We start from the raw sequence: 12,676 nt of genomic DNA, 5'->3' as shown, positions 1-12,676 counted from the left end.
ATCGTACAGCTTACATCTACTTTTTTAATATTTTGTGAATAGGTGTCTCATTGGCAATCTTCTTTTTTTTTAAGTGAGGCGACCGTGAATGTTTATGGACTATGTAAGTAAAGAAAACAGACTTACGCAACAAAATCTGAACAAATGAAACCACGCCAAAACCAAATGCTTATGCAATTCAGTTTCAATATATTTTAAAAACGACAAAAATGGTATTTGCTCAATTTATTAACATCTTTACAGTTTTTTTAAATATTAAATGCATTTCATAATGCAATTTCTTTTTTTGATAAAAGAAAGCATTAAACATAAAATTTGGATTTCAATGACAATAAGAAAACATAAGGCTTAATAATGTAAAGGTAATCATATCTTTAAAACATAAAAATTAATAACTATCTTCATAGAGAATATTAAATATCAACAATAAATGCAAAATAAACAAAAATACATTTACAAAAATCATGGATCGCTAAGAAATGAATTAAAACGTTAAAAAATCAACATTAAATTCACGTTTTACTTTTCTATTTAAAAATATTAAAAGAGCTCCCATACAGGTGGGAATTCTTTCGAATTCCGACTATATAATTAGTGTACTTTTGAAAAATGTATTTTTTGTAAGAAAGCGACCATGATATCGTATGTGTTATTGGTTAGTTTATGTCAAAACAACATATACACAAAAAAGAAACTATTGAGCAACTTCAATTTCCACCTATGAAATTGAATTGAATTGTTAGCGAGGTAATCTTATCCAATATATAAATACAACTGCACATTTATACAATTCATGGCAAGGAAAATTCAATGCCTATTTAACTAAAGTATCTTCTACTGGCACTTTCACATTTCAGCCAACCGTCCTTTGATTCGGGCCAGCTCGCGCTGTGTAGCTCGCGCTGTGTAGCTCGCGCTCATTCTCTTCTGAACGCTGTCGAGACTAAGCAAGTGATAAATGTCCACATTTAATGTGTATCACAGGCACCGGTCGTCGACGACAACGTTCCAAATATGGCTAGCTCATTCGTCGTTACATAACATTAATAAATTAATAACAGTTTTTTTAGAGACATTTTATGTTAAACATGACTGTTGATTCATTGGTGGCTGTGCGTACCATGAATGATAATGAGACATAGCTGCCATTCCTGGTCCCATGCTTGGCATAGATGACATCGGCATTGTAGACATTGGCATATACGAGTTCGGTGCAGACGACTGATGTGCACCTGAATTCATTTCCCATGTTGGCTGCGGACTGACAGACGATGAGGGTGATGACATCATTGGGTGTTGATTATTGTTATGCGATTGTCCGTTTTGTTGTGAGTTTGGCTGTACGTGAGGTGCTGGCGTATCGGAAGGATGCTGAGCGTCTGGTGAAGGTTGTCGAGTAGGATGGTTTGGTGACGTCACTGGTGTTTGTACATTGTTCCCAACTTGATTCGTTACTGGTCCAGTTTGCTTCATAATCTTCTTGTATTTTGAACGTCTGTTTTGGAACCAGATTTTAACCTGAAAAGAACAATACACACTTTAAACTTCGAACAAAATTTAAACATAAATGACTAAAGAAGTAAACATATACCGTGAAAAAAGCCATTTCTTAGTCTTAATGATTCAAATTTCCTACTAATATACGAAACAATCAGTGAACCTTCTCAAATTTCTAGTAGATTAATTTTCTATCGAGGTCAATAAGTTTAACTTTATAATTAATTATGCATCGTTTAAACGGCGTGCGATGCACCCAACCACCTCCAGTAAACAGTAACGTGTGACTAGCCACTGCCTATAGGGTCCATTAAATTTTCTTTGTATTTCATCCTTTACTGGACTATAATGTTACTGTTTACCCTCCTATAAATATTTGTATGTTTACGTAGCCATCTGTTGTTACTCGAGCAGAGAATATCTGATTCATGAACCTTCGGAATGCAAAAGGTCAAGATGTATTTTAACGTAGATCCAAGCAATGTTTTCTTTCACAAAAACCTCGAATAAATGGTCCCTAATATAGAATGCGATAATGTACTCATAAACCAAAGCTTATTAGATAATATAATGAAATGTAAAACTAGACGATATTTATAATTAAATGGATAATTGCTATTTATTTCACCACTTTTTGAGCTTTTAATACGTATTCAAATCATTTCTAAATGAAAATTAAGTTTCACTTTTACCATTTAAAATATAACGTTCTCAAATTTTAAGTAATATTTGCAATTTACTAAAAAATCATAAAAAAGACTATCCACTTTATATGCAGTGTTTGATTTGTGAGTCTATTGTACTAACATTATAAAAGACCATTGAAATACGACTGCTTTACGCAAATCAAAGGAGACCTCTTTACTAAACGATTTCTTAAGGACGTCGAACAAAACAGCTTTTTTCTAAGTTTGAGTGATTTTCTTTTATATCTGAAACAGTTTGAATTAGAAATAGGGTGGGCGTGGCGTGTCACTAGTTTTACAATTGCTTTAGACATTCTGCTTGAAGGAAGAGTTGTACATTTCAGTAGAGAAATAGACAATGATATAAAGTTTCAAATTTTCTCAGCGTTCTCATCTTCCCCCTAACTTATTAAGCAATTGAGAATTATTCATAAAAATGAGCATGCATGCGGGCCATTTTCATATAAAGTACTTGGAGATCAAGTTGTTTTTCTGAACTTTATCAAGCACGAAGAACAAATCATCAACACAAAATCTCCCAAAAAATTGTATTTGATAGCATAAAAAGACAATTATAATATCGGAAAACTTTACTAAGCCAAACAAAGTGACCCAAAGAAGACTTTCAAAAGTCAACAAGTTGAAGTAAATTCTAACTTCCCTAACCACTCTTAATCAAGGGGTTATCGGGTAAAGGAAAAGTAACAGTAAAATTGATATATTATGATAAGCCTTTCGTTATTCTACACTTAAGGATGTATATTTTATACATGTCAAAATACAAAATGGAAAGACACATAAATCGATGTTATCATGCTTAGTCGAGGGGTATATAGCCATAAGAAAATGCCGGGTATTATGTCGTTGACTCGGTCCACAAGCACATAACAATAATGTCATCCAAAAACTGCGAATTTTGCTGAAGGGAAAAGTTTTAATGTCTTCTTAATCAACGACTTCGACAAAATTTATCTTCCCACAATCTGATATGAAACGAATTTTACTTCACAGGTAGATTTATATTTAAACTTTCACATGAAGTTGTAAATGACGAAAAAAAGCTTTAATTAAAAAATCAATCGAAGCTTAACGCCATAAAATGTAATAAAAGGAATATAATGTGTTAACTTTGATTTAAGAACTATCTGTTAAAATATAGACAACATATGTTTCTGTGTGTTATTTATTTCAATTTCGACAAAAATCTTGTTAAGATATTGTAAACCGGAACTGCTTCCAAGGGAAATAAGTTCTTGAAATAATAATTAATTAACTAATTTATTATTCGTATATTTCCTTTTACTATATTTTATTAATTGTTAATCGTAAACAGCTTGATACTGTAATATAAATTCAATTAATAACTGTTATTTTTAATGTTTTAATGTAACTGACAGTTTTGTGGAAGAGAATTTAATCAGCGGAATACTATTATTATGCAAGTCATTGGAGGAAACAATTATTATTCTTATGTGAATTTAATCATAATCGGTATTTAACAGCCAACTAAAACATTATTCTGATACAAAAAAAAAAAGACTGCATTTGATGTGTGATTTTATTTTAATTTCAAAAACATATTTTTACATAATTCTTTGGAATGATTTTGATGTCTAGGTGGTCACATGTTCAGTAAATTTTTGTTCCTGCTTCCACTTTAATTCTGTAGACCTTCCGATTTTATACTTGATTTTTTCCTGAATACAAATGCTTGTTCCTATTTATTAAAGTCTTTACAGATGGTCGTCCACGGTTTTACATCTGCTTGACGAGGCAGAATGGATGTATTGAACACATTTTACGATCGTCTTGTTGATTTTAAGCAGTTCATCGTTCAGCCATTAAAGTAAAGATTTAAACTAACAAGCTATTTAGGAACATAACAGATTAAACGGAGAATATGGGAAAGAGAGATTAGACCGATGATTTCTCCATTGTGCTCTCTCAGCTTGACACGGCAGACACTCGACTGACAAAACGTTGGGGTGGGAGGGGAGAAGTCATTTCCTGTGTGATGTGGGGACCGCCCCGTCGTCAGTTACGTTGAGGTCCCGACAGGGAAATTCATCAACCAAGTGAAATAATTAAAATCATAAATCATTATTGTGGATTTTCAATAGATTTTTTGTAATTCGAGATGAGAAACTTTTGTTTGTGTTTTCCTTTAATGTCATATGCCTTAAGTGTCAGATTTTTACCGAAATGAATTAACGCAATTTTTCATCAAGCTAATCTTTACTGCTCCGAAATGGAAACCAAAGCATATGGAATACAGTTTCTTTTGACTGATATGATAAACAATTGCGAAATAGTCAAAGTTCATTGAATGTTGTTAATTTGCTATAGATCTTGCCTCACACAAAAACCTGACCAAACTGTATTCCTTTGTCAAAATATAGATTGTTGTCATAAAACGTCATTTTTAAACTAATGAAAATTAATACGTTTCCTTAACATTAACCATTTAACTAATTGTTTTTAAAAGAAACAAAATAATTGACCTGTTAAAACTATGGCTTTTATCTTCTAAAGTAACATTCAAAAGTACAAGGTGGAACGATCTATTCGTAAATGATATTGTAGCAGTTGTTTTAAAGGGAAAAAAAGAAAAGGGGGAACACGAGTATAACAATGGTCTTGTCCCTGTGAAATGAATATTTCCACAAGTGGTAAAATTGTTTTCCCCTAACAGTAAAACCAATAATTCGGTATTTTAACCTATTTCAAAATAAGCTTTTGCTTCTAAATAATTGAAGAAAATTACCAAGGTAAATTATAGTAAGCTCACGTCTGTCTATCAGTATACTTCATACCACACATCCCTTTTATTTTTTATAGTTAGAACATCAAAATAAATGTGTGGTGTAAAACGAGAACCTAATACCTGACAAGTTATGGCCCTAGTACCTGAATAATAATCGACTAATTTCCGTACGTGAATTGTTTTCGTGAAATGATATACATTTTATACCCAGGAATTAAATTTCATACCTTTTCTTTCCTTTATATCATGATTTATATTAATGCACATTTTTCAAGTGTGAACATGGTCGTCTTCTGGCCTTAAAGGCCTATCTTGTTAAGCTTATATTTCACCCACAACGATACCCCAAACACTTCTAGTTTGAATTGAATTCTTTAAAGATGTATCACATCTATATTATAGATTGTGTACTAAATTAAATAATGTGGGGCATTGCGGGTATATTATACCCGATCGTTTTCTGAATCAAAAGCATGATACATTTTCCCACACTTAAGTATGTAGTTACAATGAATAAGTTTTATAGTTTCATTTTCTCTTATACATTTTATATCTTTCCTCTAATCAATGGACCACGGGATGATTTGAATACATTTCAACTAGTAATAAAATATTTCGGTGGTTTTTTTCAGATGGTTGTGATTCATTCTTTAGCTCTAATGTTTTAAATGTTCATTATAAGGAATGTAATATATATAACAAAATAATGCATATCTAGCGGTATCGTAGTCTTAAATAACGAAAGAACCGTACAATACGGTATTCTTTAAGAGGATCCCGGAAAACAATACGGAATGAGATTTTTTTAATTTAGACTCGTTATTGTTTTGTTTTTATATGTCTTTACAAATCTGTGATGTCTTCACATTTTAGCAACTGGAATCCCCAAACGCATTCTAAATAGTTAACATCCTGCTTTATTTCCCTGTTGAGAGGTGCCTTATAACAAGATATTTTGATAATACCAATTAATTTATCGATATAAGGCAATATTAGCAATTCCTAATTCGTGTTATTTGGACCATTGGGATTCATTGATTTGATAATGCTAATTGACCGCATACAATCAGATTTGGTCTTTTAACATAACGAAAAGGCTTATTTCAAGATTTTATTTCCCTGAAGAAGAAAAACGCCAAAGGTGAAGAGGCAGAAAGCGTTACTTGTCAAGAAACTATCTGAATGGTGAATTATATGCTGATAAAACACTGCATTGGATCTGTTTTCTGAATTATTTTTTCGCAGAACATGCTGATAAAAAATGCATTCAGTTTTGAAAAACGATCAAAACAATTGAATACTAACGCAACATTTCCGTTAACAAGAAAACATTTCCAAAGTCGGAACCAATCAGGACTATTGTTCCGATTTACATTGTTTTAGTGTCAATCAATTTGGCATTCATGACAGGCCTTCGGCTAATTTCGTACCTTCTCTGAATACTTACAATAAGACAAGGATATTTAGCACTAGAAACTTTGCCCGAGGAACCGTTAATCAAATAAAATATTATAAATTGAAAATCCCGAAGAAAGATTATGATCGCTCGTTTGTTTTTCATGTATTTTTTATCTTTTAATAATTGTAATCTTGTAATTACAGGTTGATAAACACCTATACGTATTGAAATTACATTCTAATGGCCAGCGGCAACGATGGTAGATATGTCAACTAGAGATCTATTCCATGAGAAGTGAATTAATTGATATTCGGCAAATGACCTTTTAAATTTATACAGTTGTTTGAAAAGACTTTGTTACTTTTGATACAATCCTCAGTAAGGTCATCATTTTCAAATTGACAATATAATAATGAAAGAAAATAAAAATTTAAGTAAGAATAAAATTTTAGTAAACAAAAGTACATGTAGTGCTCCCCCGGGAATACAGATGAACTAGAACCGTATACATGTATAAACAATAGTCAATGGTTCTTGTCATCCAACGTCATATTACCTTTCATTTGGTTTGCAAACAAAAAGTGTAGGAAGGCAAACAGAAACCAGTTTTTCAAACAAGAAACCGATACAAGATAGCGTAAACTATGCTGAGAAATTTGCAATCAATCGAAGTCCAAGTACAACAGCATTATTTAAAATCTTGAAAATACTTTGTTAGATTTTCTGTTTGTTGATGAAAAAGTAAAACAATTTTAGAAATTTTTATTCTAAAACGTTTGCATGTTACACGCTGTAGTTGCAACCTAACTATCATTTAATCATCAGTAATATCGTTCATTTTAAAACAATAACTACTTTATAATAAGCATTTTCTTTAAACACAAGCGTGAATGTGATTTATTCAATTAGAGAAAATAATAGATAATTTCACTAAATTTCCTTATGATTAAAAAAATACCACCACTTTTCTCTAGGAAATCAATATAAATATGTTCGAACAGATACTTTGTAACATGGAATAAGGAGAATTTAGCCTACACTGCGTATTTTTCTTGTCAAATAAATAAGCCACTTTATGTTTACAGCATCTTATCAAAGATTATTATGAAATTTTAAGCATCAGCGTGCTTGCTGATTGAGTATAATCATGTATTATTTTCTTTGGGTCTAAACTGATTATTTAGGGTAATTTCCCAGGTAAATGCTGTTCTTAGAACCCTAATTAAGATAATTTCATCCCTAAAATTGTTTAATTTCGGTAGAATTTAAGTAAATTGATGGCAAAACGCTGGATATATAAATTGGAGTTTGGAGAAAAGCTCCAGTGTCAAATTTGGGCCTAAAACTTGTAAAGTAAAAAAGGTGCGCTAAAGTTACAGAAATATAATTAGATTAAATTCGACTTTTAGACATGGAATTTATCCGGATAAATGTTTTAAAGTAGAATAGATTCTCAGTTATTAGGAAAACTATTTGTGGGATTTTCTAACAATTTCCGTATAAGGTAAATGAAGAAATATTTTGAATTTACATTTTGATACAAAACATTTTTTTATGAATAAAATTATTTTTTTAAATAAAAATATTCTTCAAGCATTGAAGCCTTTATTTGTAAGCGAGTTATTTTTTCGTCTTTTGTAAGGTTGATTGTTAGCACTAGACTTTTGCAAATCAATTTAAAACTTCAACTTTAAATTTGTTTAAAAATATCAAAAAGCGCACACACTAAAAGAGGGACAAAAGATACCAGAGGGAGATTCAAACTCATAGATAGAAAATAAACTGACAACGTCATGGCCAACAATAAAAAGACAAACAGACAAATAGTAGTACAGAAGACACAACATATAGAACTAAAGACTACGCAACACTAACCTGAGTTTGTGTTAGGCCGAGGGATGCTGCTAATTCTGCTCTCTCGGGTAATGCAAGGTACTGCGTTCTCTGGAATCTTCGGTTTAACTGTTGTAGCTGAAGACTGGAGTATATGGTCCGGGGTTTCCTCATCTTTTTACCCTTTCCATTAATACGTAGTTCCTCAATCTGAGACTTGTCTATAGACATAAAAAATAAATCTTCAGTTGCTATAAACAGAAATGTTTCTAAGATAAAATGAAGGAACAAACAATATCAAACAAAGTAAAAACAACATACAGTAAATTGTTAAAAATATGGATATTACAGGAAATATTTCTTAAAAAAATTTGAGATATAGAGATATTTACAAGGAACAATAAACTGCAGAAAAATAATATTTCTACCTTTAGAAATTTAAAATATAAAGCTCTACAACTAAATCTTGCTTTTGGGAGTTTTTTGTGCTGATTTTTGTTTTTATTTATACATTATAAAATAAATAATGAAATTGTTAAAATTCTACACCTTAGATAGGATTTCAATTGAACAATATCTCCTTGAATCCATCTTTATTAAAATTTAAACACTCCATTATAATTTTTTTAAAGTGTTTGCAATTAAAACATTATAATTAATATATTAATTTCAATGGGGTATGATACTATTTCTAAATTTTAAATACGCTTCGTCTTAAGTAGCAATAGTGAAATATTATTTGTGACAGTTTTCCATTTTAGTCATTGTCCCGTGCCAAACAGGTAAAGGCACACACATTTCACAATGTTCATTTTTGTGATATATTAACACTGCATTTCAATATATAGTGTCATTTTAACAAATGCACTCATTTTCGCCCTTTTAAGCTATTCTTTGCCATTTTTAAAACATGTTTATTTAAAAATTAAATGAAATAAATGATTTATTTTCCGTCATTCAATATCATAGAAAAGAAAAATATTGCAATGATGTTCCTTAAAAAATAAAGTTGCGACATCAAACATACTTTAAGATTCTTGTTTATCGCTTAAAATCTTTACGTTTGATGGCGTTTAATTACTTTGAACATTTTATTTAAATCGGAAAATCTAAAGGTTTGATTTCTCAATTTTCGTCGAGAAAATACTATTACCAAACCCTTTCCTATAGGACTTTTTTTTAATGTTGTGATCATTGGTCGTGAAATAGTTGTATTCATTAGAAACTTCCGACATTTCTTTTGTTTAAACTCATGGTTAAAAGATCAACAACGTTTTATTGAGATGTGATCATGTTTTAAGGAGAGACCGTTTTATAAACACAACCTTGAAATAAACAACAGAAACATACATGTCAAAAATACAACACTGTTCTTATACTATAACCGCTATACGGTGGGCGTAAAGTGGCATGGCCGATTCGTCATGTATACAATTGATTTTATACAATTTTGTTATGCATTGAGAAAAAAATATTTAAGAACAAATACAAACATAAGTTTTACTTACCATCTCTTGGAGGTGAAGGACTTTGGTGGTAATGTGGCATTGGAAACGGATGACCTGCAGGTGGCTGATACCCAGAGGGTGACATAGAGTTCATATGAAATGGATACCCAAGTGATCGTGCATGTTGAGGATTAGAGAATATACTGTCTCCATGTTGTCCCGAATGTGGATGTCCTTGGTACAGAGATCGGTTAGGGTATGCCGGGTGAGTCATTCCATGGGGCATACCCTGCTGTTGTTGTAGATCCATGAATGCTGACTTGCCACCCATTTCCTGGTCGAGACCCTCAGGTCCACCAACATTCAACATCTTATAATCGTTATATTGGTGAATATCCAGATTTCAGGATATGATACACAACTTCAGAATTTTGTTGATGGTTGTTCAATGTTCGTGATCGAAATTCGATTTTAAGTTGTCAAAATGAGCTTGGCATCAATAACAAAGTTCGGTACACAGTAATGTTGACTGTAGTTATTAAGGGTAATTTTAGATAAATAGTCCTATACCCGGTGATCAACTACTCTCATTCTCTATGCAAGAGCGCTATTAAATGTTATTACTTTCAGAATAAACCTTGTATTTAAATCTGTGAACACGACCCAAAACTTATTTAGTCTATTCATCAGCTATAGTTAACTCCGCCTATTTATGTTAATGTTGAATATGATTGGTCCGTTCCGTCTGAGTTGACATTTATACACGAGTCAGCCGAGTAATTTAGAAGCAATAGTACTCTAATAAAGAAAGTCAGAAAAACTCATGGTTTAAACAAACAAAAATCAACGTTAATTAAATTTGAAAGCTGTGTTAAATACATATGTTATTTTACACAATGGTTACACTTGAGTGGCTTTACTTCACGGGTAGATAGCTAATCAAATCAATGAAAAGGTAAAAAGTATTTTTGATTTAGAATTTAATTAACATCCATTGTTTTGTCTTTAGCAAATTCATTGCAAGAATAAAAAAAATTACAAAGACATTTTTTGTTGAAAATTCTCAGCATGGATTTTCGTACCATATATTTAAATAATTGTGTAAAAACTTTGCTACCAGGCGCAGACACCTTTCACAATATTTAGGCGCCAATACCTGACCAAACTTTCTTTATATTTTTTTCCTGTGATTTTTTTTTCTCGGTTTCATTTAAAAGTTTTTATTTGCCCCTTATAATAACGTGGGAAAACGAATTGATACAAACATAATAGTAGTAGTTTATATCTTTTAAAATTCGTATTTTTAAACATAATTCTCTACACGAAAACTGTTATATCTTTCATTGGATTTTTTTTTCAAAATTTGTGTTTAAGAAACAAAAAAATAGGAATAACAATATAAAAATAAGTATTCAAATTTAAAGAGACATTTTTTATAAATTTTGAACAGCAATAATAAATCTATGCACTACCGATTGTATGAAAATATACTAAATGAAATCTTAAAGAAAATAAAACAATTACTTATTTGTTTAAAATTCAAAACAATGCAAAATTGCCTTTTCTATATTGATTGAATGTGTACAAAACTGGGTTCAATCCTAGTAAAAATAATTTGCTTCTAACTCGTAATTATAAGCGTAATTTTACCAACTAATGCCTATTTCAAACTTATTTTCAAAATCGAAATGAAAACATGATAATTTTCATTTATCCAAATATATATTTTGTATTGTCTTCTTTCTCTGTCTTTCACTGGCATTCATTTATTTAAATAAAAATACACATCATATTTCAAAATAAATAATCTATATTGTTTTAGCTTTTTCATGTGGCGTATATTGTGTATTTCGCTCGAGCGGTTTTTTAAGTGATACTTGAATTGGGTACTTGACTATTTTTATTCCATAAAATGGTTTGTAAATGTCTTCTAATTACCCGGTAATAACCTGTGATTAACGGGTTCAATGATAACTCAATCACACTCGAATCCACCGGGACGATTTACATAGCGGTTTTATAATAACATATTTAGGAGTTTATTTAATAAGATATTAACGTAAAAAGTGTCATAATCTATTAAAAATCCTGTTATTTTTGAATTACATTTATAAAATAAAAATACAGATAATAACACGGTTTTAGACAAGCTTAACTACTATTTTCCTAGACCCAAGAGGATTATTATTTAGAATAGAGGATAAATTATATGGTGATATTTATTTGCTTTAATGTGCAGCTTTACAAATGGACTTTAGATGATGCATTAATGCAAACACGCAAACTGGATAATTGAAAAAATGAGAAAGCATAGTAAATGCTTAACAAAAGAGATAGAAGAGTAAAAGCTTGTAATAAGAAATAGCCTGTGACATGCATATAGAAAACGAACCAACTCCCATAATGTCCCTGAATGTTAATCATAGTTTCAAAAAACCCAAACTTATAAATGTCCTGTTGTATGCTCATTTTAACCCTATTCCTATGAGATAAAAATTAAATAAAAGAAAAATGGAAAACGTATACTGTTTACATTACTTTAAGTTAAACTTATTATTTATTAGATCCAAGTTAAATATATACGTCAAAATTATTATGACACATTTTTGTAAAGTAATCATTGGCAAATATAAGTAGATCTGTCTCAATTTTCAATTCTCGATTCCGTACACAATATTTGGAAGAGCAGCTTATATACGTTCAACATGATTCTGTAATAGAAAAGAACCTTTTATATATATAAAAGAAGATGTGGTATGATTGCCAATGAGACAAATCTTCACAAGAGACCAAATGACACAGAAATTTACAACTATAGGTCACCGTGTGGCCTCAACAATGAGCATAGCCATACCGCATAGTCAGCTTTAAAAGGCCCCGAAATGACAAATGTAAAACAATTCAAACGAGAAAACTAACGGCCTTATTTATGTACAAAAGAAATGAAAGAAAACAAAACATGTAACACATCAACAAACGACAACCACTGAATTACAGGCTTACTATATCAACCACACCAAAAACTCACGAGGAGTAGAACATTGAAAGT

At 30.8% G+C, this 12,676-nt stretch overlaps 1 protein-coding gene across 2 annotated transcripts; it reads right to left on the bottom strand.

Annotated features, from left to right (window-relative positions):
- Positions 1-210: 210 nt before the first annotated feature.
- Positions 211-10,482, bottom strand: LOC134707050 (homeobox protein DLX-6-like). 2 transcript variants are annotated; one of them, XM_063566533.1, is made up of 3 exons: positions 9,688-10,482; positions 8,222-8,430; positions 211-1,518 (listed from the first exon to the last, which is right to left on the bottom strand). In XM_063566533.1, exons 1-3 carry the CDS (start codon positions 9,995-9,997, stop codon positions 1,078-1,080), a joined length of 960 nt encoding a protein of 319 aa, XP_063422603.1. In that variant the 5' UTR covers positions 9,998-10,482; the 3' UTR covers positions 211-1,077. The 2 variants fall into 2 exon arrangements, with proteins under 2 accessions (XP_063422603.1, XP_063422604.1); XM_063566534.1 differs by having other exon boundaries at positions 8,222-8,400; positions 9,688-10,465.
- Between the last annotated feature and the right edge of the window lie 2,194 nt (positions 10,483-12,676).

The sequence above is a fragment of the Mytilus trossulus genome, chromosome 2, assembly GCF_036588685.1.
Source record: "Mytilus trossulus isolate FHL-02 chromosome 2, PNRI_Mtr1.1.1.hap1, whole genome shotgun sequence".
Taxonomy (NCBI): Eukaryota; Metazoa; Mollusca; class Bivalvia; order Mytilida; family Mytilidae; genus Mytilus; species Mytilus trossulus.
Note: the sequence above shows the minus strand (reverse complement) of the source record. Positions and strands in the feature narration are given on the sequence as shown.

What these genes read in the sequence shown, in the direction of transcription:
- LOC134707050 (XM_063566533.1), bottom strand. Translation starts at nt 9,997, where the DNA reads ATGTTGAATGTTGGTGGACCTGAGGGTCTCGACCAGGAAATGGGTGGC. An exon ending in TCCTTCACCTCCAAGAGATG is followed by an intron (nt 8,431 to 9,687) that starts GTAAGTAAAACT and finishes TTCTGTTTATAG; the next exon opens with CAACTGAAGATTTATTTTTT. An exon ending in TCGGCCTAACACAAACTCAG is followed by an intron (nt 1,519 to 8,221) that starts GTTAGTGTTGCG and finishes TGTTCTTTTCAG; the next exon opens with GTTAAAATCTGGTTCCAAAA.